This window comes from Eucalyptus grandis, chromosome 2 (assembly GCF_016545825.1).
Source record: "Eucalyptus grandis isolate ANBG69807.140 chromosome 2, ASM1654582v1, whole genome shotgun sequence".
Lineage (NCBI taxonomy): Eukaryota > Viridiplantae > Streptophyta > Magnoliopsida > Myrtales > Myrtaceae > Eucalyptus > Eucalyptus grandis.
In genome coordinates, this window is record NC_052613.1 from 28552181 (window position 1) to 28578698 (window position 26518).

General features: G+C 39.3%; 1 protein-coding gene and 1 long non-coding RNA gene across 2 annotated transcripts; both read right to left on the reverse strand.

Moving 5' to 3' along the window:
- Positions 1-21455: 21455 nt before the first annotated feature.
- LOC120290325 lies at positions 21456-22712 on the reverse strand. Its single transcript, XR_005548234.1, has 4 exons — positions 22614-22712; positions 22366-22502; positions 22161-22256; positions 21456-21766 (listed from the first exon to the last, which is right to left on the reverse strand). It is a non-coding gene; the product is annotated as an uncharacterized LOC120290325 (long non-coding RNA).
- Positions 22713-22951: 239 nt separating this feature from the next.
- LOC120290609 (probable inactive poly [ADP-ribose] polymerase SRO5) lies at positions 22952-24410 on the reverse strand. Its single transcript, XM_039306936.1, has 3 exons — positions 24312-24410; positions 23324-23895; positions 22952-22973 (listed from the first exon to the last, which is right to left on the reverse strand). The coding sequence occupies exons 2-3, from the start codon at positions 23887-23889 to the stop codon at positions 22952-22954; spliced, it is 588 nt and encodes a 195-aa protein (XP_039162870.1). The 5' UTR covers positions 23890-23895; positions 24312-24410.
- Between the last annotated feature and the right edge of the window lie 2108 nt (positions 24411-26518).

A 26518-nucleotide genomic window follows, 5' to 3' on the forward strand; every position in this document is an offset into this window, starting at 1 on the left:
AAGAAATTAAAACACCAAAGAGAGAATTTTTCCTTCATTGGAGAAGAAAACCAGCAAAAGGTTTTTTCCTTTTTGCTGAAGAAAGTACAATGGATAGAAAGGAGTGGACGTGCAACAAAAGTAGAAAAAGGAAAAAGCAAAAGATACGTGCACTGTTCATATTCTCTATGGGCTCTTCTACTGCGTGACTGGCGCCCCTGCACCGCTGATCTTCAAGCAGCATTACTGCACCTAGCACTCATCTGAGCTTCCTCACGACGCCCCTACTCCGCCCATGCTGCCATCCGCGACACAGCCGCGGCTATCCCTCTGCCCGACGCCTCCTCGCTGCCACCCTGCAAGAAATCCCGAATCCCCTCTACCGTTGCTGCACCTCCGCCAAAGCCGAACCACTGCCTCTTCCAACCCGACGCCCCTGCAGCACCGCGTCTTCGAGTAGCAACGTCGCCCCTGCCTTTGTTGTGACCTCCCTTTACTAGCCTAGCACCTGAGAACCCCTACTGCTGCAACCTACGCTTCTCGCACTACTCCTATTCCGCCTAACCTACAACCCGTTCATCCTCACTGCTCCCACCTGCATTCGCGCACCTCCACCTTCCACCAAATCCGGACCCCTTGCTCTCGCCATCGTTGACCGCTCCAATTAACCTGTAGCCGCGCCTTTATCCCTAACGCCAAAGCCCTGCTCCGTCTTTGCTATCACCGATCTGCTACATCTGCCAGCCCCAAGTCCTCCGCCTGAGCGCCCTTGCTCCACCGGTCCTTGCTACCCAATACCCCTTGCTCGCCTCAGCCTAAGCCTGCACCTCCCCCCCGTCATCTCCTAATGCCCAAACGATGTCCATACTCGCTGCTCCACTTGCCACCGGAGCCCCTATGCTGAAGATCCAACGACCATGACCGGCGACCGACGGTGACCCACCACGAAGCTGCCAAGTCGTGGGTGAAAAAGTAAGGAAAGAAAAAAAAAAATCACATTAGGTAGTTTTATATTTATTTTATTTTATTTTATTTTACTTGTTCTTTTTAGTATAATTTTTCGTTAATGTAAGATTGAGATTGCCCGACATGAAATTGCCTATAAAATTTGGGATTGACAGTCTGATTTCCACGCCCAAAATCTGACTCGCAATCCCTGCAAAATCGTCAATCTGATCTCACGCCCGAGATTCGATTCGTAATTTAGATTACAATTGATCAACCCGATCTCATACACAAGATATGGTTTTCCAATTTGTGGATATCAATCCTATCTTTCCAGATTTGCCGTTGTGTTGGTTGAGTCAATTTTATTTTCGTAAAAGGAAAAAAATCCAAAAATATATGAATTAGGATTAGCTTCGTTTTAGAATATTCTCATCTTAGGGTTATCTTGTAAATTTTTTGAATAAAAAAATCCCAAAAAAAAAATGCATTCATCTAGGATGATAGTTTTTTTAATCTAAATCGCACGTTTAATTATTTGGCAATTTTAATTTCGAACTTAAGAAAAAAAAAACAACAAAAAAATCATCATGCATATGTTATATAGAATTGGCGACAGAAGTCCAGCACAAGTGCCATAACTTGGCACGGGGGGACACTTAAGTGTCATAACTTCAAAACGGTACACTTAAGTGCCACCTCCAGTGACCCTTGCCGGAAATCCTACGTGGCAATATTTTATTATTATTTTTTGCCTATGTGGGTCGCCAGAGAGATGAGTTGGCTTAGCTCCAAAGCAGCATAAAAATTTTAAAAAAAAAAAAAAAATTAAGAAAATTTGAAAAAATTAAGAAAAAAAAAAGGGGAGGTCGAACGGGCGGCTGAGGGCTAAGCCCTCGCCGCCACCGCCTCCCCGCCGTCGCCGGGAAGGGCCGGCGACGGAGGGGGAGGGTCGGCGGGGTCGCGAGGGCCGCGACCCTGCCCGCCGGGAGGGCTCGCGGCCCTCGCCGGAGCGAGGGCCGCGATCCTCGCCAGATCCGGGTGAGGGCTCGCCGGCCCTCGCCGCCGGCCAAGGCCCGGCGGCCGACGACCGGCGGCGAGGGGCTGCGAGCCTCGGATCGGGGGGCGAGGGTTGCGGCCCTCGCCGTGATCCGCGAGGGCTCGTGAGCCTCGCCCAGATCTGGGGTGAGGGTCGCGGCCCTCCGCGATCCGGCGAGGGCTCGCGGCCCTCGCCGTCGGCCGGCGGGGCCGGCGACCCCGGCCGACCCTCCCCCTCCGTCGCCGGTCCTTTCCGGCGACGGCGGGAGGCGGTGGCGGCGAGGGCTCACCCTCAGCCGCCCCTTCGACCCCCCTTTTTAAATTTTTTTTTTTTTTTTTAAAATTTTTAATTTTTCTTAATTTTTTAAATTTTCTTAAATTTTCTTAATTTTTTAAATTATTAATTTTTTTGAATATTTTAAATAAAATTATTTTTAAATCTAATTTAATTAATTTTTATATTATTATTTACACATAGACACGAAAACGGCGTCGTTTTGCATTTTTCCGCCACGTCGCGTGCAAAACGACGCCGTTTTGAACCAAACTTGCCGAAAAATGGCCACGTCAGCCATTTGGCCGGATTTTCACCGGAGTGGCACTTAAGTATCCCATTTTACTCCGGTATTGGCACTCAAGTGTACCATTTTAAAGTTATGGCACTTAAGTGTCCCTCCGTGCCAAGTTATAGCACTCTAGGTGTCCTCACCTCTAGAATTGGGGTATTTTTTGTACGTCATGATATATTATGATAAAATTGCATGTTTCATTTTAAGTTTAGATTGATTTTCTAAATAGATTGCATCTTAGGTTAGAGATTACTAGGTTAAGATAATATCGTAGTTTAAATTAGGATTTAGTCTAACCTAATCCTTAATATAAGCCTGGATAGAATCATAATCTAGATAAGTAATTTTTGCATTTTTCTTAATTTCGAATTTCATGAAAAAATACAAAAAAAAAAAATTGTCTTAGAATAAATTCATTTCATTCTCTAGAATAGATTCCATTTTTTGGAAAATAAAAAATCATGTGCACATCATATAGAATTAGGTTCATAAAATACATGTCATTTAGTGATTGCTAATTTCATTTAATTAGAACTTCCTCATCATTATAGTTAGGTCATTTGATGAATTTAGATTGCATATTTATTGCATTTCTTTGGAAGTTGTGACATCCTGATTTTCGAGTCTTGATTTCAATCGGATAATTTGGGCTTTTCATCAATGCGATTATAGTATTTTTCTCGGAGTTGGCCACTCACGAGGTAACTAGACCATCTAGGGAAGTCATTAAGAGATTTTAAGGCAAATATACTTGAGAATTCGACAAGGAATCGGCTTCTCAACCGTGCTCATCGCTAGAGGCCATTATGACACAAGTATAAAACTGATTTGAGATCAAAGATAGGTCGGTTCTACTGAGATGTGTGGTCGATCGTGGGTGACTCCACTAAATTGGAAAATTCTCGTCGACCAGTACTAATTGGATTTCTCCTATCGTTTTGGTACCATGTGTCCATATTTGGATGCTCAAGATTTTCACAACAACCGAGAGTCACCAATGAGTCGAGTGGGTTCATTGTGACTCGAAGAAAATCGACCATGGGTCATTTGCCCTATAAAGTTATGAAAATACTTAGTAGCCTAGGTCACGCTAAAAACATGTCGGAATGAATTTAACCGCCGATTCAAGCCCGATTTCAGAAATTAGAAGCTCTATCATGTCACAGGTTATTTTAGGAAAGTCGACTCGCTTTCCGAAGATATTTCTGCAAATCGAGACTTTTTGGGAAAAGGTCCAAGTAAAGTCGTTTTCGATTGGGATTTGCAGAGGGCCGTTTATTATTGTGAAATTGGGATACAAGTGGGTTATATTGGTGAGGAAGAATACTAGTTCAACCGAAGACTCGAAGATTGAATTTTCAGAGGCTGGATTAAATTGTTTGAAGTCCAATTTGTGCCATTTCTCTTGCAAATTCGTATGCCACATATACCCCACATTTGGGCCTACCTAAATGCTTCTAGAATGGGCATTTTTGTCCACAAAATGAAGGGTGGAAGACAACTAGTGGTGGGCCATGTTTGAAGACGAGAGAGAGAGAGAGAGAGAGAGAGAGAGAGAGAGAGAGAGAGAAACCGGTTTTATTTTCCCCCCTCTCTCTTCCGTCAACTCTCTCTCCTCCATCTATTATGGTCGTGTGAGGAACCAGCAAGTTGAAGAAGCTAAAGACCAGTGAAGCCAGAGCTGCCGTCGCCGCCTCTCACCACCGTCGTCGCTCACCAAAGCCAGATGCGCCGTCGCCTCGCCGCTGCTCCACACGCCTCGGCCTCCCTTTCGCCCAGCAAGCTATCCAGCTCGTCCCAGCCACTGTGGACCACCACCAGAGCTCCTACCGCCACCACCTAGGTCCAGTTCAACCTTCTCCGTCCATCTCGGCCCTTGCTCGCCTCAACCCGAGCCTCCCCCTCACCTTTCTCAGCCTCAACCACAGTGGACAAAGGGCTGGAAAAATGGGTATGGCAGCATCTATTTGGCCCGTTTTGGCCGACTTCCCAACCCCAGATGCTTGGCTCGCCATGAGGAAAGTCGATCCTCATGACGATCCCGTCATTTTGGTCCAATCGTCTCGTTAATCAAGTGAGTTTTGCTCACTAATCCTTGCTTATTTGGCTAATTATGCTTAAGGGTTGATTAGATTTAATAAAGTGCAATTAAGTGGTTAGATTATAATGGATTAGTGATTATTAACTGTGTTGCATATTAGATAGGTGATTAGTGTACTTAGCTAGAGAATTGCCTATAGTATTTATCGAATGTATCTTGGGATTTTCCACAACCCTTATCGGGCTTCAATTAGGCATTACTAGCCTAAATTGGATTTTTAGTAATTATTTATTATTTTTTGAAATTATTTATTTATTTATTTATTTTTCGAAAATTAGGCAAGGATAGCCAACGACCGGAATTTTATCCTGATTGTTGTGGTGCAGTCCGTTTATTTAATTGAGTTCTACATTGTATTGAATTGAATAAATTGTGAATTTTTAGGATATATTCCTAAATGAGTTTGATTTTGAGTAATTGATCGAGGAACAACTGGGTATCGGTTGTCAATGTTTAATTGATTGGTGAACTACGGAAAATAATGAAAATTGAGTAAAATTGGTGAATATGGGAAAATGTCCCAAAATTGAGAAGTGTCGGTATTGATAGGAAAATTACCGTGAGAGATTATGAGTTGAGCCTAGAAAGCCGTCGAAATATGGCTATGCTAGTTGGGCTGAGAGTTGCCACCGAATTGGAATCGATCTCGCCCAATAGGGCTGTGATTCACCACCTGCTAGAGGTCGTGCCTAATATGGCCGTAATCTACCACCTGTTAAAAGTCGTGCCGAGTGGGGCCGTGATTCCACTAAGTATAAATCGTGCCCACTGGGTTCGTGAATTGCCACCCGATAGAGGTCGCGCCTACTAGGCCGTGATTTGCCACCTATTAAAGGTTGCACCCAATCGTGCCAAGATTTACCACCTAATAAAGGTTGTGTCAAGTGGGACCATGATGACCACTAAGTCTGGACTGTGCCATTAGGACGTGATCTACCACTTGTTAAAGGTTGCACCACTGGGTCATGATTACCACCTAGAGATAGGTTGTGTCCTTTAGGACCGGATTTATAGCCAAGAAATTGATAGGCTAGGCTCGTTGAGCCGTTAGTAAGAATTGAAATTGAATGATTGAGATGACCGGTGAGTAGTCTTGTTATCATGTAATCGACTAGGTCGATTGATCGAGATATCGATCTGTGATGTGATTTCTTGGGTGCTATTGAACTATAATAATATGCAGGTAGAATATGAGGCCAAGGTAAGTCCTCTAATCCGTCATGCATAGACAGCCCGGATAGCGTATTAGTTTACTAATCGAGTCTTAAAGGGTAGAACTTGCTGAGACATAGTCTCATCCCGGTTGTGGGATAACATTTCAGGTCCCTAGGAGCAACAAACCTGATTTTTGAAGATCTCGAAAGTCTAGTACAGTCTACTGAAGGTTCCAGTTGGAGTGTGGAGGTTGAAGAAGAGGAGGACGAGGACTCATAGTTTGTAGAACCCCCACCCCCGCTTGCAGACTTTGATTCTGAACTTGTCTAAGTTTAATTTGTCTTGGTAGCCTGCTTTATATATATGTGCATTGGTTTGCAATGTATATAAGTGTGGTTGTTTTTGAAAGTCTAGAACTTGGTCCTACTTTCCTATCCCATTGTTTTATTGTCTAGGGATTGTTTATATGCTTCCGCATGTGTAACCAAATGAATGGGTTGGCGATGCGTACTGGGACACCCCTTTAATCAACCAAGGAGGAAGGATAGGCACACGCTCGAGGATCGGGGCGTGACATCCCCTTTTTGTGGTATCAGAGCACGGTCATAGTTGGAGTGATAAGGTGTGATAAGCTCTGGGTAGTAGTAGGAAAGACCTTTAAATTCATGCCGATGCATGTTTGTAATAGTTGATTGGTAACGTATTTGTGGATCACTCGGATTCTAATATGGTATTAGAATTTGAAAATAGGTGTCTATAATAGCTTGTAGTATGAGTGATCAAGAGTTGTGAGCTCCTAGTAAGAGGATAGTAGCCTCTATGACTCGGGAAAGAATTCCGACATGGATCAGTGCCCGAGGTGGTTGTGGTAGAGCGCTGCTTAGGCCAGCACAAGTGTAAGAGTACCACCGTAAGTCGGTGCTAAGAGTGTAGCAGCACCAAGCGATCCTAGGTTCAGCGGGATCGTTCAAGCACAAGTGTTCCCAAGGAGCTTGTCGAGCTAGTAAGCTCAGGATCAAGCCACCATTGTTACCATTGTCCTTGCTGCCGTTAGTGCCATAACCATTATTGTTGCCACACCTGCTGAGGTCCAACTTGGAATTGCAATCAAGGAATAGACTCTCATATCTGAGTCAAGATTCAGTACAGGTAGAAATAGGAATCGTTCAAGGAAAAGATCAATGTTAAGAGAAAAGTATTTTATTCCGCCCATTAGGAAGGGTGGGATAGTCGGATCAACACCGAGACAAAATGGAACATTTGTTCTTGTGTGTGACGATGGAGATCAACCTTATGTCTCTACTAGGACAAGAATTGTTTTGACTGTGACCAATAGGGTCACTTGGCATGAAACCGTTTCAGGAGGTTGATGGGACCACAATAGCGGTTCTCATTATCACTAACGGGATTGCAAGTGCCATCACCATCATTAAGATAAGATCAACAGGAGTGCACCGTAGAAAATACCACAGGAATTTTTGGAACAGGTCTCTAGTGCAAGTAAGAGTGCAAGTTGTCACCTAACATGAGAAAGAGGACTCACCAAGTGAGTGCCAAAAGTATGGAAGGAATGCATGGATTAATCATGTGTTCAAGTGTGGCTAGAAAGTTCTTCGAGAGTAGTCAATACGGCCATTGGGTAAGGGACAATTAGTTGGAATTCAAGAAGAACACCAATATTGCTACTACCAATGACGTCACTAGGATGGCGAAATAAACAAGAACAAAATTGACCATACCTTGATTGAGGGAAGTTTTTTTATCACAATGGTGCCTCAGAGAGTTAGGGATGAAATTATGGAATTTCAGTTGTATGTTAAGGTTGTAGAAAAAAGAACCACTAACTAGAGTTATGCTTGATTGGCGACTGGTGTACAACTTATTCGTCAAGTGTGGAAAGAGTTAACTTCTAGAGCATCTTGTGGTGATGAATTGTTATTACGGAGTAATCCAGCCTATTTCACCAGCAGGTACAATTGTCAAAATGATTAAGAGTTGAGAAAGACCCTCGACTTCCTTAGCTTCGTCATTTAAGGCAATCTGTTTGTTAGACAGGGGTTGCCTAGGTTACTTGACGATTGTCAAAGATAAGACAGATTGAAGAATTGAAAATTGAGAACTCTTTAATAGTCCAAGAATTCCTGGAAGTGTTGCCAGAGGGATTGTCAGACCATCGCTAGAGAAAGAGATAGAATTTGCGATCGAGCTAGCACCCGGAACAGAACCATTCTCTAAAGTTTCTTATCAGTTGTTGTTGTCTGAATTGATAGAACCAATGGTGCAGATGTGAGGATTGATGAATGAGGAATTCACGCATATCGATGCATTACCTAGGGGAAACATCAACCTCGTAGTGAGAAAGAAAGAAAGATGGTTTGTTGCAATTATGCATCAACTATAGTCGACTCAATCAAGGATAAGTGTTCATTGTCAAAGATCAACGAATTAGGTGACTTGTTATAAAGAGTGTTGATGTCTTCAATGATCGACTTGAGGACAGATTATCGTCAGTTGAGAACCAGGAATGAGGTTATACCGAAGACAACTTTTCACACTTGACTTGGCCCTTGTGAGAATAATGTAAATCCATTTGATTTGACAAACACTCCAGCCGCTGTCATAAATTTGACAAATCGCGTGTTCAAAGAATATCTAAATCAATGGTGATCGTGTGGTGTAACGACATTCTAGTGTATTCATTAAGTGTTGAGGATCACGAGAGCCGCCTAAGAATGGTCATGTGATTCCAGGTGAAAGAATCTTCATGGACCCAGCCAAGATCGAATCAGTTGTTAGCGGACCAGGATCGGCAACAATGTCAAAGATCAGAAGCCGTGTGGATTGAACAGGTTACTACAGAGGATTTGTGGGAGGAACTTCAACATTAGTACCACCAATGACCCGACTCCTGAAGAAAGAAGAAAAGTTCGTGTGTACAGACAAGTGCGAGTGTAGTCTCCAAGAGATTAATGGAAGCTGACTACCACACCCATACGATCATTCCATCTGGTCATGGAAGATATGAGACCTATGGTAATGGGTTGTTCAGAAGACTAGGTTGTGTGCTAACGCAATATGATAGGATTGTTGCATACGTGTCCCGCCAGTTGAGACCTCATAAGTTAAAATTTCCAGCGCATGAATTGGAAATTCACGGCATTAATTTTCGCTCTAAAGATTTAGAGACATAGTTGATATGAGGGAAAATTCTAGATCTTCATCAACTATTAAAGTCTCAAGTGTTTATTCTCTCATAAGGAGTTGAATATGAGACGGTGTTATAAATCAAAATCTTGGGAGGACTAGAATGGTGATATCCGGTAATATCTTGGAAGAATGAAAGAAGTCATTGAGGCATTAAGACAAGAGTCTTTAATTGTGCATATACTGATTAAAGTATAGATCTTATTTGAAAAGGGTTCGAAATTCGGTTTTTAAATTTGAGGTAGGCCACATTTTGAATTTTATGGCCGCCCTCAAAAATTGAATCGGATATTTATGATAAAAGCAAACACTTTAGTGATAGACCGGAATGTTCAGAAGATCCTGCAAAAGGATACTGATAAGAAAGAGACTGACTTCATATGTCCGAGGATGGAACACTCAAATTCCGAGAGTGATTGAGTGTAATTGATGTTGTATCACTCATATAAGAAACATTGTCAGAAATTCACTATAGCAGTTGCAGTGTTGGATCAAACAATACATAGTAGGTCGAACCACATCAGCTCGATTGGTAGACCGATATGAAGGTAGATATCGCCACATAAATTGTGAGTGTCTAAAGTACTGATGAGTGGAAGTCTGATAATGAAAGCTGGGGGAACTTTATCAATTACTCGAGAGAGTCCTGTGTGGGAATGGAAGTATATCATGATAGAATGTTGTGACAGGCTTACTAAAGAGTCGGGAAATACCGATTCCATTTGGAATTGTGGTCAACGGATGGATGGAGCCAACTCACTTCAGTATAGTATGAAAAGAACACGATTTGAATGGGTATATCGAAACGTGTATGTATCAGATAATTCATCTGCATAGAATGCCAGGGATGAATTATATTTCAAATCTAGATTAGATGTTCCAAGTTGGCAGAGCTTTCAGATGATTCTTTCTTAAGCAATGCATAGCAGAGAGCACAGAACTTCAATTGCTGAGATGAAGTCAAGGAAAGAAAGATCACAAGTCAGGGTCAATACAGTAGTTAGTGATTGCAATTGTTGAGATCAATGTCAAAGTAAAGACCGCACAGAACTGCCATAAAAGTTGAATTGTTGAGCTCCGAAGGCCCTCAGAGTTCCAAATTGGTGATGGCATCTTTCTAAAGGTGTCACCAATGAGGAATACCTTGCATTTTAGCAAGGAGGGGAAAGCTGAGACCGAGGTACGCAGGTTCCTTAGGGATTCTAGAGAAAGAATTAGGATCATAACGTATCATCTTGCATCGTCACCAAGGTAGGCATAAGTGCATGACGTCTTTCACGTGTTAGTGTCGAGAACATATGAGCCTGACTCGATCCGAGTGCTAAATCTTAAAGAATCAGGCATGGACAACAGAGTGTCGTACATGGGAAGTCGGTTCAATTGTTGGTTCAAAAAGAGTAGATTCTATGTACCAAGATGGTCTCCTTGATTAAAGTGGTCTGATAACACCCCGAGACCAAAGAGACAGTGTGGAAAAGTGAGACTCGATGAGACGACAACACCCCCACCTTTTTTCTTAAGGATTGGTAAAGGTTTAAATTGCAAGGACAAAATTTTTATAAGAGAGGAAGAGTTGTGACATCCTAATTTTCAGGTCCTGATTTCGATCAGATAAGCTAGGCTTTTCATCAACGCAATTATAGTGTTTTTCTCGGAGTTGACCACTCACTAGATAACTAGACTATCTGGAGAAGTCATTAAGAGATTTTAAGGCAAATAGACTTATCATTACATGTTAAATTAGGTCATATTGCCATGCCATATCATTGCATGTTAGATTAGTAACATTGCAGGATCCTTATTAAAAAAGTGAAAACAAAAAAAATTGAGTGATTGCATATTAATTAGAAATCATATCTAGGATTATTTATGTGGATTATGATCTAATAACGCAGATGCTTCCATTGCTTTGAGGTAAGTCCTGCAATTTATTCATTGTTTCTTGAGTATTAAATTGGTGGTTTGCGCACTCGCATGATCACCTTACATGTTAGGAAAATAAATTTAAAATCAATCCAAATTGCCTGTAAAAATATTTTTCAAAATAAAATAGAAATGCACCGAAAAGGCGTTAGAGAAATCTGGTGTAACCAAGTCCCCGAACTCATAATCTCTTGTTCGTAGGAGTAAAGTAAATCTCCCATTATTTTACTTAGGTGTCTAATTGACCTACCAAAAGTAGATTAGTAGCGACTCTTGATTGAAAATCATTTGCATGTTAAGATCTTAAACTTAAGTCGTGAATTGGTATGGGCTTGGGAGAGTCCGAGCTAAGTTTAGGCTTAATAATCCATTAGCCAAACCCTAAGCGGTTCGCACCCGAAAATTTGGTCACGACACATAAAGAACTTTTTGATAAAGATAATCCTTGATTTGTAGTTTCCACCATCCGAAATCCTGCCCATCAAACTTATTGATTCTGATTTTATCTTCTGCCATCACGTTTGCTTTCAATCAAACGTCACCAAAAAACCCTCGATGTTCTCGATTAGTCAACCTAGGCTCTAATACTAGTTGTTAAGAAATCGCACGTCGATTCCAGAAAAATAATGTTCGCAAACAGTTCACCAAATAGAATATAATAATAAAATAACAGAATCAGATGAACACGCTAGAAAATTTGTTAACGAAGTTCACCCAAACCTAGGCTACGTCTCCATGCAAAGGCACTCTATGAATCCACTAGACTTCGGAAAAAGTTGGAATACAACGATGATCTTCTCTCAAGATCAAAGCACAAAGAGATTGATAACCCTCATAAAATAAAAAAAAAACTCACTTTTTTCTTCTCTCTTTTTCTTGCCTCTATATTTTCTTTTTCAGCATCTTGACGGCTAGTGTATTGCCATCGCTAATATAAAGGTATCACTTTTAACCTAAAAGCAAATCTAATAGAAAAGACAAAAAAGCCCTAAAAATTATTTGGCTTCATCTAGAAGACATTGGAAACAAAGTTATTTGACCTGGTAACCAAGAGAAAACTCCAGTTGAGGACCATGAGCAAACAAATATTCAAAAAGACAAGCCAATCATATAAATTCCGAAGGTATTTATATCCATCGGAAACAGTCAAGTGACATAGGAACCAGGAGAAAACTAAAGATGATGATTATAAGCAAATACAGACATTCCAAAAGATTAGTTGATCATTCAAATTTCAAAGGAATCATTTGCCTATCAGTGATTCCAGATGGACCACCTCGGCGTTATCTGCATTTGCTCATGCTACTGTGTGCTAGGAACTCATAAAAATGAAAACAGATCTTATTAACACGGCTCACATCCCATTTATATTCAAGTCCATCCATAGTCGCGTAACCGGCTGCTTCACGTCCCAAATGGCTGAAAAAGGGAATAAATTATACTCAGTTTTTTTGTGTATGATAAGTATCCTATGCTAAAAATGTTTTTTGTTCTCTATAGAATGATATAAAATCAACGACCGACGAACAACACAGAGAGAGAGAGAGAGAGAGAGATCTGCTTGATCAAAAGAAACTTGCCTGCAAAGAACGATAACATATAATACAATAGCGAATCATAATGGCAGTAGCCCTAATGCCAGATGTAAATGCATATATTTGAAGCAAGCAGAGAATAATGAACCCACCCACCCACAGGAAAAATCAACAAGAATAATTATCCTGCAGTTATTCCTCGCGTCAATATCGATTTTCACTATCGACCCAACGCAACACAAACAATCATCAAAGTTATTATTCTAAGAAAACGTAAGCTCTCTCTATCCATGACTTCACATCAAAATCATAGATGTGCATTCAAACTACTGTTTATCAAATTAATCATAATCCATACCTCATTTATGAGAATTCTAATGATTCCCATCAGCAACCTATCCCCAGCTATTTTCCTGAATTTTTGTATCGCCTCATGCCTTGGAATCTTCCCCTCCTGGAAAATGATGATAATGGGACAAGGTAAGCAGGAGAGAAAGCTTAAAAGCCAACAACTGAGTGATGGCAATGTTGATGTGGCGCTTGTTTCGTGGTCCTTATGATACATTGAACTATTCTAATCCACACCTTAGTTTAAAACTTTCAACAATATCAATCAGCAATCTATCGCCTTCTATTTGCTTGAATATTTGTATCTGCTCATGTGTTGGAGTCTTCTCCTAGAAAATGATAACAATGTGTTGAGCTAATTTCAAAAGTAAAGGTAGCAGAAGATAAAGCTTAAAAGTCAAGAACTAAGTGATGACAATGTCGATGTGGCTCTTGCTTTGTCGTCCTTCCGATACTTCGAACAACTGTTTATCAAAGGAATCATAATGAGACTCTTCGTGAATTCAATCATCAATCTATCACTTGTTATTTGCCATGATTTATGTATCATCCCATTCCTTCGAATCTTCCTACCCTGGAAAATAATGATAATGTGTTAGGCTAATTATAAAGTCAAAGGTAAGCAGAAGATAAAGCTCAAAAGCCAAGAACTAAGTGATGACAATGTTGATTTTAAAGTGGCGTCCAATGGGTAGTTGCTTTCCATAGCTTCTCTGAATTTGTCAAGAACCCTATTTCATATTTATCTCACGATCATCGGACACAATTGACATAACAAACAAAGTCAAACACACAAACAGAGTCAATGCAAAAGTAGGATTGAGAAAGAAAATTTTGTTAACTCTCAACTCTAAAGCTAAAAATGCACATTGGCAACACGCGAGTGTTCATGTGATTGCTCAAATTATGTATCTCCTCAGAAATGATAAGTCATCGAACCCAAGTCATAGTCTTCCGAACTAGGGTGAGATTATTTTGAGTGAGGACTGACAAGTTCTGATTTCCCCATTATGATCCAACAAAGCAACAGATGCCTTAGACCATCTTCATCAATAGGAGCGGATATTACACTGCCAAAGCATTAATGAAAACTATCTAAGGCCAATCTCATCACATGCATAGCATACTAACATCAGTCAAGATACAACAACATGTTGGTGAAACACTCACTCTATAGATCTAACTAACTATGACTAGAAATATACTAACCGCTAAATCAACATGTCTTTGTGATCGTAGTACTTTCCAAATAGTATCTCTCTCAATTACTTAAGCAATTAATAGGGGCGGATTTTAGTTGCAAAAGCATTAGAAAGAAAATAAGGCCTCTCATGCACAGAATACTAACATGAGTCAAGAAACAAAATGCTCGAGAAATATACTCGTTGTATTAGATTTAATTGATAATAGCTTGAAAAGGTAATACACTAGTGTGCTAAATTAACATATCTTTGTGATTGTACAATTTTCCAAACAATTGTCAATTATTTACGCAATAAAAGGGAAAAGAAACAAATTTGAGTACCTTTCAAGAGGGTAACCATAAGGAGCAAAATAAACTCCACAACCATACACTCCATTGTTCATAGGCTTCCCACAATAGCCAAAGCCATAGGACATGATCTTGGGTGCCTCTTGTTGAATATATGCCCTAAAGCTACTGTATAATAGTTACATATTAGGGATTTCAGTTGTACTATCATTATTATTGTTTAATTAATGGCAGTGATGTATTCATTTATTTGTCCAATTGTTTTATATTTATGAATAATTTCCATAAGATTAGTTGCAACTAGACCTATTCTTGAGACATCAAGAATATATGTGATGGGTTCATAATTAGATTGAACCTTTAAATTGTTCCCGGTCGATGGATTATTGAGTGGATATTAATAATATTGTTGAGACCGGAGCTTTCTTAACTTTACCATTAAGTATTTGATACTTAAGGGAATGATGAGTCACAAGTCATTGGGTATTGTGATGCCTGAGTTAGAACACAAGTGATTGTATTAGACAAGTTCACTAAACGTGACGCAAATAGAACGATTAGCGACATGAAAGCTTTTAGCGTGGTCAATGTCTAATTGTTCATGCTTTGGTCTTGTGTAAATAATTCTTAGACTTGAGGCATAATGTTAACTTATGTGTCGAACAACCATGATTCACAGGTGCACGTAATGCCGGGTCATTGATCTGTCTTTATACCTAATGGTCATATTTTGTTCATATACAAAGTTGCATGTGTACATAATATGGAATCTGTCTCCTTGTCACATGTAAGGTATAATAATGATGTCTGATGCAATCTAATTATGACAATGCATTGAAATCCTCAGCCGGAGTTATAATCGAGAATAAATTTTTATGTCTTGAATAAAATGCATATCAATTAGATTTGTGCATATGATCGAATTGGTGACTTGACAAATATTTCATGGTTTTTGTTCAATCGGGACATAGTAAGACAGAAAGATTGAATTATATTGTAGCCAAAGCTGACAGGTTCATTATGTTCTTAAAACATTCACACTATCTGGATAACCATGACATATTGCTAAATGTCAATCTTGGCTTATAGAACCCAAAGATTAATCGGGACAATTAATTCTTTTGGGAGTATTAATGTGTTAGTACAAATTTTACTACCAGCTTAGTGATGAACCTAGAATTATCGCACACTATAAACAATTAGGATAATGTGGAACAAGAGAGAAATAATGTTGCAAATGTGTTTGCAATTATTGCAATCGAATTGAGTCGACTTGAAATTAAATTAAATGAGATTTACTTTAATTTGTATTATAGTTAAGAGCCTACTTGCATATTATGCATTTACATGCCCAAAGTAAATATATGTTAATGTATTCCAAATGTACATATAAAGATTATGTAATTTTTTATTTTTTTAAGGGGATTGATTAATTATTTATTTATTCATTTAATTAATTAATTAATTAATTAATCAATGTGCAAATGGTCAGCGATTGTTGTTGACAATCTGCAATGCACATCATATGAGCGGTTTTTTTAATAATAATAAAATTGGGAAGCTTGATGCATGATGACCATCATGCATGATTTGCACAAAGCATCGTGCATGAACAGTTAGTAACCGTTGCTGACCGTTCATGCACGATATGCACAAAGCATCGTGCAATCGTGCTTGTGGATCAGCGACGGATGCTAATTGTCCCTCGATCAACAACCGTTGCTGATTCAAGAGAGTTTTAAAAGTGCCGCTCAAAGAGAGAAAAAACGTGTGTGTTTTGTGTGTTCGAGATGCAAGAAAGAAAAGGGATTCTCTCTTATTCGGGCCGTGGCTAAAAATATTAAGGATACAGAGGATTGTCTCCACGAGATTGCTAGCAGTATCCGAAAATTCTCTCTTTCATTCGACATTCATTGGTGGTGTGTTTGAACTAGAGGTTCGACATTTGTGGGGCTCGAACTGAAGAACATCCGAACCAATTCGTTTAAAGCACGCTTCGAGATAATTTGTTTCACTCCCTTTTATATTCAGATTTTTTATTAAAACGCACAAACAACGTCTTCGGAGAATCATATACATAAATATATCATCATTGTTTCCGCTGTGTTCTTGTTAATTTACCTATACATAATTCATGAAACCCTAACACCTCTCCCTTCAAGGTGGCGTACCTTGCGAACTTCACGTTTGCGATGTTGTCACGGCCTTTCTTCCGCGCCGTCTGTGAGCAAACTTGAAATGCTTCGGCCCGCGCTTTTGCCGAGACATCAGAGTAGCGATTCCCGTGGATTGCCACCAAGGCAACCTGCGCCCGAATCACAGCTAGACTCGAGACGAAGTTCTTCTTGATAAGGCGGTGGACCTTGTCTCCCTCCCTGAGTTCCATCAACCTGCCACCGAAGAACAGCAACGGGGGAGTGCCAGATTGATTCGGCAGAGACGACACTCTTGCAATTGGAGACGGACGAATTCGGATCCTGATCGTCCATTGGATCTTCCAGAGGTGGACAGTTGAGATCAATTGCCGCATGGCTAAATTTGCCTACGACTACATCTGGGGTGACGTCGTGTACAGTGGGTGAACGACATTCATGTGTATAGTGCGCCATTCTTTACCGAAGACGGAACTGCGTTACAAGAAAAAATGAAGCGATTCACAAAAAATATTTCCGATTGCTAAAACAAAAAAAAAAAAAAAACTACGCAAAATTTATACGGATTGAAGAAAGACCAATTGAAACAAGGAACGAATGAAGATCCAAAGCACTAAGTCATGGAGGGACCGCAGTTGAAAAACAGGGCGTATCGAATTGCCAACCAAAAGCACTAGACGACAGATTCTCAAGGTCTGGTCGTAGAATGATGCAAGGAAGATGAAAACGAACAGATCGATGAACACCAAATGAGATTGTCGAAAATCTAATACTGAGCAACACGGATACGCATTTCCGGAAAGATTCCGATCAAAGCAAGAAGGAGGATTCGTGCATGACTTCTTGAAGGAGGGAAACGGAGGTTGGTCAGCGTGTGTACGTAACGTCTGCGGTAGAGTGAGAGTGCGAATGGCGAGATCTAAATGAGAGTAGGGTTTAAAGTTTTTTTTTGTTTGAATATTAAAAGGAAGAGGCAAGTTTGGATTTATAAGAGGAGTATATTGAAGAAGAAAACCAGCAGAACAGCCTTCGCTCTCTTGCCTCTCACACACACACACACCCACCCGCACAGGTCTTGTATCAAAGATCTCCTTCGTTTTTCTTCTTCTTCTTCTTCTTTTTATAGTTTCGGCTATTAACAAGTTCTCTGAAACACTTGTAGAATATTACACAAAGTCTTCATTTAATAAAAAGAATATTATGTAAAGAAAAATTTTCATTTTCAAACGTAGTCTTCCTTGTGTTGTGTGTGACCAGGAAGTTAAAAATAGAATTCCTTCTTTATCCGGTAAGATTAATGAATACTGTGAAAGCAACAAGTTAGTAAAACTGGCTTAATAATTGTTGTAGAATAAATCAGTGAAACACGAAAAGTAAATGATTTTACGCACCATAACATTTTCATAATCGATACAAAATCAATTGGTGAAACATGAAAGGCAACATAGCCGTTTTAAAACTAGAATCTATTGGTGAAACGGGAAAGGTAAAATATTTAAGATGAGAGTGCGATGATTATCACTCATTCGTAGAATTAATTAAATCTCCAAATACAGCTCATATATTACTAGGGATTAGTGATTCCAAGTTCCGTAAAAGTTTCGCCTGAAACCTAAAACCTAATCATTGGAATAGACTCATCATTTTTTGGAACCTAGATACTACTCTACGTACTTTAAGATCTAAAACCTACCTGCACACCTTAGAACTTGTCATATGTTCTAGGGTCCACCTAGATTCCACATGTATTATTAATCGAACGATTATAATAAATCATCACCTTTAATAATATCTACTTACTTCTAATTTGCCGATCATAACTTATATATAGACACTCAAAGAATTTGAAGCATTAACAGAGTAAAAGTCTTAGTCAAAACAAGTTCTCTAATTTTTTAAATTCGAAGCCTACCTCACATACCTTAGAACCTAGAATCAGACAGATTTTCACTGATTCGGTTCTTCGATTCCAAATAACTTGTCTGGTTGTCTAGTTTTAGATTTTATCCTGGAACTATGCTCATCCCTTTATATTACAACCTAAATAAGCAGTTTATTAGTGAGTGTCGGAATTATGATGAGGAACTAAACCAGAAAATATCCTTTCATACTATAGACAATTGGTATACTAAAAGTGAACAATGTACATATATTTTCAATTAAGGAGAGACCAAGATTGCCATTTAGCTTAAAGTAAACAAAAGTGATGTGTCAAATACTAATCAATACTGATGACCAAAAAGAAATTCTAATGAATACCTATGCATTACTTTTTTTGAATTTCTTTGGCTAAATCGCATTGTAACTAGTTATTTTCTAGTTACATGTCAAATTCTTCAGTATTATTTGTCTCTTTTGGTGCGTGCGGTCATCTAACTCGTTGCCTATGGGGAGAGAATGGACGTTTCTTGAAACGGAAAAGCGAAATGGGTGGTTGAGAGTGAGAAAAAGGAGAATATCTCGAAATTAAAAGAAAATTTGGTTCATAGATAAGCGACTTAGGTAATATGGTTCATCTTTAACTATACGATAATCTTCTAACGAAGAACTTTCTTATGAACAAATTGAGCTGTTCAGTAAAAGAAGAAAAATTAAAGTAATTATACGTAGATAAATTTCTCGAATATCGACCAGCTATGAAGGAAGGCGTATATAAATTTACTCATTTAAATATCGAGTTCCGTGCGATTCCAATAATATTGGATCCATTAATGTTGTCTTTCGTTTTGCAGTGAGCACAATGAAGAATTCCCTTGAACTCACTATATTCATCAATAATTTGACAAAATATTACATTTATACCTTCGTTTTTTTATATTATTATTTGCATAGCAAAGCAATATTTATGGCATCTTTTTTCCCTAAGATGTCAAAAAAGATGAAAAAGAATTATGTCCGAAAATGAAAAATAATATGTTCTCTTCTTGGCGAGCAAGAAAATCAAACTACTTAAAACAGAAGGACAATTATTACTCGTCCATTTAAGATAGGTCTATTATATCACTTAAAGAAGGAATAGAATTAAAACATGGGATAAGGTTTATTATATTAGTTAAAGAAGGAATATAATTAAAAGATGGGATAGGGTTTATTTAATCAGGTAAAGAAGGAACAAAATTAAACCTTGGGATAGGTTTAGAGCTGTCAAGTGGCAACTCTAAAAATCTCCCTCCACCATATTAACGTCAACTTTCCGATTAGAAACTGAGACAGTAGATCGGAAAAATATAAGAGGTCAACTACGAACAGTTTTAACTTTCTAAAATGTACAGTATGGCTTTGAAAAAAAAGGAGCGGTTTTGACTTTCGAGAAAAATTAGAGGGATCACCGCTAGCACTATTTCTTTAAGTAATTCTCATCTCATCTGGCTGAGACCATATGCAAAGTGAGAAGCATATATGAAGTAAGATCAGTGCACCTTCTTGCAATAGAAATTGAGGCGGATGATACTAAGACTTCATTTATTTCGTGGAAAATAAATGATTTTGAATCATTTTTTATATAAAAAAACTCTCTTTGATCACATGAAATAAATAGTTAATAAAAAAAATGCTTTCATTAAAAACAACAATTTATTTCTAATTTTTTATGGATGATGGAAATATTTGTTGTTTATGAAATTTTTAAATGATATGAGCAATAATTTTTAAATAATTTTTTTCAAACCATTCATTTTTCGAGAAACAAATGCCCCTACAAACTTATTGGAGCATTTAAGAAGCAAAGGTCTAAAAGGTGGGTTTTGGAGCAAGAGATTCTGCACCGCATGGTTCACGGACCATTGTGTATAATGGAAACTGCCATTTAATGCATAGTTAACTCCATTCTTAGTCTTCTAACCCAAAAAAAAAAAAAAAAGTCGTTCTTAGTCAAATTAATTTTTTTAAAATATCTTTTAATCAAGTTAATAACACTCATTTTTTTATACTCTCTAAATTTTTATGGTTCATTTAATTTCATATGTGCAGTATATTCCGTTGTAAAATGCTCAAGTAATATTATTTACAACCCAAAACAAAGTATATAACTTGGTCTAGTGGAGTAATTTAATCTTTTCCACAAGGCCGAGTTTAATTCACATTGTCAGCAAACTCCAAACAAGTCATTCTCATTGATTAGCTAGGGCTACCTCGTGTAGCGAGATTTCCTAGTTACCGGCATTTGGGTGGGGTTGTGGTGATGAGCATATCAATCTCGGACCTTCTAGTCGCAAGTGGTACAAAATAATAATGACTCAAATTAAATAGCTCGTAGAGGGCGATGCCCCAAATTAGGTGAGTTTCCGAAGGTACCTATCAAAGCATCAACGACTATCCATTCCCATGTTACTTAACCAAGCAACATATTAGTGGATTTAAAGATTACAACATCTCATCAACACAACCTTTTTTATTATTATTTTTGTATTTGATATTGAGAATTTAATTTGACGAATTAATCAAGGATGGAAGTGGCAGTGTCGTTGGTTAGGTTTCATCGAAAATAAAATACCAAAACAAAAAAACAGCAGCTAATTAAACCCTCAATAAGTTATGCCATGGATGGTGCATCCTAATTAGTAAATACCTGATTCATTCATATATTAGTCCTTCTTTTTCTGCTGGAAATTGCTAGTTTCCTATGATTGGGAAAAGTACTCTATCATTATACTATTTCTTAAAAAGAAAAGGAAAAAAGAAAACACTAAAGCTGGCTGCATCAATCTAAGGCATAATTTAGAAAAAGAGAGAAAGAGGTGGGTAGAGATAAAGCTTCTCCCAAACATTCCTAGCTCAAGCACTATCCCACCTTTTCTGTCGAGGTTTGCCACAGAAATTTCAGGATGTGGTTGTATTATGAAATGTAATAAGATGGAAATGTAATTATCTCCTACATAATGACACAGTTCATACAATAAATCTCCCATTCTACATGAGGAAACAAACAGTAATGTGACATGGGATCCCATAGAAAACTGCAGTTGAGGACACTAAGCAAACAAATATTCAGAAAGGCGAGCCTATTATATATATTCCAAAGGTCTTCATAACTTCCGGAAACAAACAGTCAATGTGACATAGGAACTGGGATTAAAGTACTGCCGATGATTACAAGCAAACACAAATTTTCCAAAAGAACAGCAGATTATTCAAATTCCAAAGGAGTCTTTTTCCTATCTATGATTCCAGATGGACCTCCTCCACATCTTGTATACCATCGCCTCCCACTGTTGGGTGTTAGGAACTCATCAAAACGAAAACCGATCTTATTAGCACGCCTCACATCTCATTCATATTCCAATCCATCCATGGTCCCATAATCAGCTGCTTGACGCTCCAGATTGCTGTAGAACAGAATAAATTATCCTCACTTCTGTTGTGTATACCTATGCTAAACTGATGTTTATTCTCTCAAGAATGATACTCAATCCACGACCGAAAACTGAGAGAGAGAAGTGTGTTGGGGGCCGGGGGGTGGGGGTAGCGGAAAAAAATGGCGATAACCCTAATTCCAGAATAATAACCCACCCACCCATATAAAAAAAAAAAAAAATCAACAAGTATTACTATTCTGCCATAATCCCTCAAAGCGATTTCAGTTTTCATCCTCAACTCAATGCAAAACAATCATCAAAATTATATTCTGATGCAACCTAACCTCTCTTTATCCACGGCTTGACATCAAAGGCATAGATGTGCGTTCGAACTACTATTTATTAAAGGGATTATGATCCATACCTTAGTTTTGAATTTTTCAAAAATTCCATTCAGCAACCTATCCCCTGCTATTTCCCTGAATTTTTGTATCAGCTCATGCCTTGGAATCTTACTCTCCTGGAAAATGATGATAATGTGTTAACCTAATTTCAAAATTAGAGGTAAGCAGAAAACAAGGCTTGAAAACTAAGAAGTAAGTGATGAACAATGTTGACATGGCACTTACATTGAAGTCCTCAAGATACTTGGAGATCAAACTGACATGAGATGGAGGTAAGACCTTCGAGAGCTCCGAAATCATTATCGGAAATGGTATCCAAGGGCAAGTGGATTTTGGTGAATTCTCCGGAGTTGTCAAGCACCCTATTTTGTATTCATCTCACAAATCATTAGACACGGTTGAAAGAACCAACAAAATCAAACACACAAACATGGTCAATGCAAAAATACGAATCAGAACGAAAATTTTGTTACCTTTCGAGCAACAAGAGGCTTTAAAGCTGATAATGTACTCCGGCGATACATGAGTATTCAAGTGAGTGCTCCAAATAATGTATCTCCTAGGAGATGATAAGTGGTCGACTCTGAGTCATACTGCTCCGAACTAGGATGAAATTGTTCCAAGTTAGGATTGATAAGCTCTGATTTCCCAGTATAACCCGGCAAAGCAAGAGATGCCTCAAGCCATCTTCATCGATAGGAGCGGATTTAACACTACCAAAGCATTACAAAGAAACTATCTAAGGCCAATGTCATCGCGTGCACAACATATTAACGTGAGCCAAAAAACATGGTCGTGAAACATACTCATTCTACAAATTTACCCGATCATAGCTTAAAAGAGAAATACACTAACAAGCTAAATCAACATATCTTAGTCATATTACCATTTTCCAAATAGTATCTCAAAATTATTTATGCAATTTAATAAGGGCGGATTTAACATTGCCAAAACATTACAAAGAAGCTAAGGCCTATATTATCACATGCACATCATTCTAATTTGAGTCGAGAACAATATGCTCGAGAAATATACTCATTGTATTAGATTTAATCGATCATAGCTTGAAAGGGAAATACCCAAACGCGCTAAATTAACATATGTCCATGATTTTACCATTTTTCAAAGAGTATTTCTCAGTTATTTACGCAATAAAAAGGGAAAAGAAAAGGAATTCCGGTACCTTTCGAGGGGACGATCGTAAGGACCAAAATAAACTCCACAACCATACAAGCCGTGGTTCTCAGCCTTGCCACTGAAGCCAAATCCGTAGGACAAGATCTTGAGTACCTCTTCCTTCGAGGTAGCATACCATGCGTACTTCACATTGGCGTTGTTGTCCCTGCCCTTAATCTGCACTGCCTGTGAGTAAACTTGAAACGCTTGGGCCCGTCCTTTCGCCGAGACACTAGAGAAGCAATTCTTGTGGATTGCCACCAAGGTGACTTGCACCCCAAGTGCAGCTAGCCTCGAGATGAATCTCTCCTTGATAAGCCGGCAGTCCTTGTCTCCCTCGCCGAGTTCCATCAACCCATCACCGATGAACAGTGATGGAGGAGTGCCAGATTGACCGGCAGAGACGGTAATCTTGCAATCGGAGACAGACGAATTGAGATTCTGATTGTCCATCGGATCATCCTGAGCCGGACGGTTGAGATCAATCGCCGGACGGTTGAATTTGCTAGCTACTGCTTCAGGAGTGGCGGTGTGTTCAGTGGGTGACTGACATTGATGCGTATAGTGTGCCATTCTAGACTGAAGAGGGAACGTCCAAAATACCGCGTTACAAAACGAAGCGATTCATAAAAATTTTACGACTTCTTTATTAAAAAAAAAACCGCAAAAACGGAATAGATTAAAGAAATAATAATCGAAACACAGAATGAATGAAGATCCACAGCTCTCAGTTGATGGAGTCGCAATTGCAAAACCAAACCTTGCAAATTGCCAGCCAAAAGCAATAAACGACAGATTCCCGAGATCTGGTCATCAAATGAACCAAAGAATTGGAAAACAAACAGAGCGACTGAATCCGAAATGAGAAAGTTGAAAATCTAACTCTCACCAACTCAGGTACGCATCTCCCGAAGCTTATGGAGGCTTTCAGGAGATAAAATTCTATGGGCTTCAAGGAAGATTCCGATCAAAGCAACAAGAAGAAGGACTCGTACCTGATTTCTGGAACGAGAGAAATGGAGGTTGGTCGGTGTATGTGCCTAACGTCTGCGATAGAGTGAGAGAGGATTTAAAGTTCTTTTTGCTTGAATAAGAGGAAGAGGCGTGTTTGAGGTTATAAGAGGAGGATTTTAAACGGAGCAGCTTTCTCTCTCATGCCTCTCCCACGCCCACCCGCACACGGGATTGTATCAACGATCTTCTTGACCTGTCTGTTTTATGCATGATCGGGAAATTGAAATTGAAAACCTTTCTCTAACGGGTAAGATTAATGAATACCGTAAAAGCATTAGTTAAAAAGACCGGTTTGATAATCGTTATAGAATCCATATGAAACACTTACGCACATGAACGTGACGAGAACTTTTGATACTAGAATCTATTGGTGAAATGAGAAAAGTAAAATAGTTATGATTGAGGGCGCAACGATTATCACTCGGAATTAATAAAGTCTGATAGGGAGAAGTACACTATCAGTGCCATAAGTTGTGTACGGCGCTCACTTTGGTGCCAAAAATTTCCGTCGAATCACTTAAGTATCGAATCAGAGGAAAAACGATCACTTTGATGCCACCGGCGAAAGATTCCGGCCAAAATCATTACATGATTTAAAAAAAAAAAATCGACAAGGCCTTAAATGACATCATTTTCAATCCTCCTTAAGAAAACGACGTCGTTTTGCCATCCTACATGGATGGCCTCACAAAAACGACACCGTTTAACTCATTTGTGGACTTTTTTTTTTATTTGGGGATTGAAATTAGGGTTTCGTCACTCGGCCTCCGCCATCGTTGGGTCGCCGTCGCTCGCTCAGCCGCCATTGCTCGACACTATTCGAACGGCCTTGATGGCACACGAGGGAGCACCAGCCTTAGTCACCGGAGCCTAAGTACTGGAAGACACAGGCCAAGCACTCGTCGAGGAGATCGGAGATGGAGAGGGAGACATCAATGGCGGCGCACTCGTCAGTGGCCTCCTCGAGCACCAGCTAGATCACAGCCTTCGACTTGGTTGTCAAGTGGCCGTCATCAGGGTTGGGGTCGGTGTTGAGGTCGGAGCCGTGACCACCGAGTGGCCTTTGTTGGGGTCGGGGTCGGGGTCAGAGCCATGGCCACCGAGTGGCCATCGTCAGGGGTCAGGGTTAGGGTTGAAGCCGCAGCCGCCGAGTGGCCATTGTCGAGGTTGGGGTCAAGGTTGGAGCCGCGGTCGCCGAGCGCGAGGGCCATCAAGGACGGTGAACGGCGTTGTTTTGGTGTTAGGGTTTTGAATTGGGGGAGACACCAAACGGCGTCGTTTTGGTGTTAAGATGCTGACCGTACTCTCCGATGAGCCTTATCAGCTTCAAAAATTAATAAAAAAGTGCCACGTCGGATTTCGGCCAACCGGATTAGAGTTGGCACCAAAGTGAGCGTTTTTCAAACTTTTTAGCACTTAAGTGATCCGACAGAAACTTTTGGCACCAAAGTGAGCGCCGTACACAACTTATGGCATTGATAGTGTACTTATCCCCAAAATATATATTCAATTGGTGGATGCTGGAGTTATGACGAGAAGTTAAGCGAGACTACTTCGTTTTGTATTGTTGGCAATTTGTGTACTAAAATTGAAAAATGAACATATTAATGTACATATTTCTTTTGAATCCAGGAGAGGCCAAGATTGCCATCTAGCTTAAAATAAACAAAAGCCTTGTCAAATTCTAATGAGTACTTCAGTCGGTGCATCGCAATCTTTTTTTTTTTTTTAATTTCTATGGTTAAATTGCTGTATAACTGGTTATTTGCTAGTTACATGTCGCATTCTTTAGTATTATTTGCCTCTTTCGGTGCATCAAATTCATTGCCTATGAGGAGAGATCAGACATTTCTTGATAAGGAGAAGCGAATGGGTGCTTGATAGAGAGAAACAGAGACGTCGGGAAATCACTACAAAGTTGGTTTATAGATAATTTAGAATAATTAAAGTGATTTCGTAGACAAATTTCTGAACACATTGAGCTGTTCAATAATTAACAATAGTTAAAGTAATTTCGTAGACAATTTTCTTGAGTAATTACCGTCATATTATTTCTTTATAATTTATATGAGCTATAAAGTAAGGTGCATGTAAATTCACTTATCTAAGATATAGTTCCGTGCAATTACAATAATATTAGAACCGGTATTGTTCTCTTTCAATTTGCAAGAAAAATGAATATACCGGT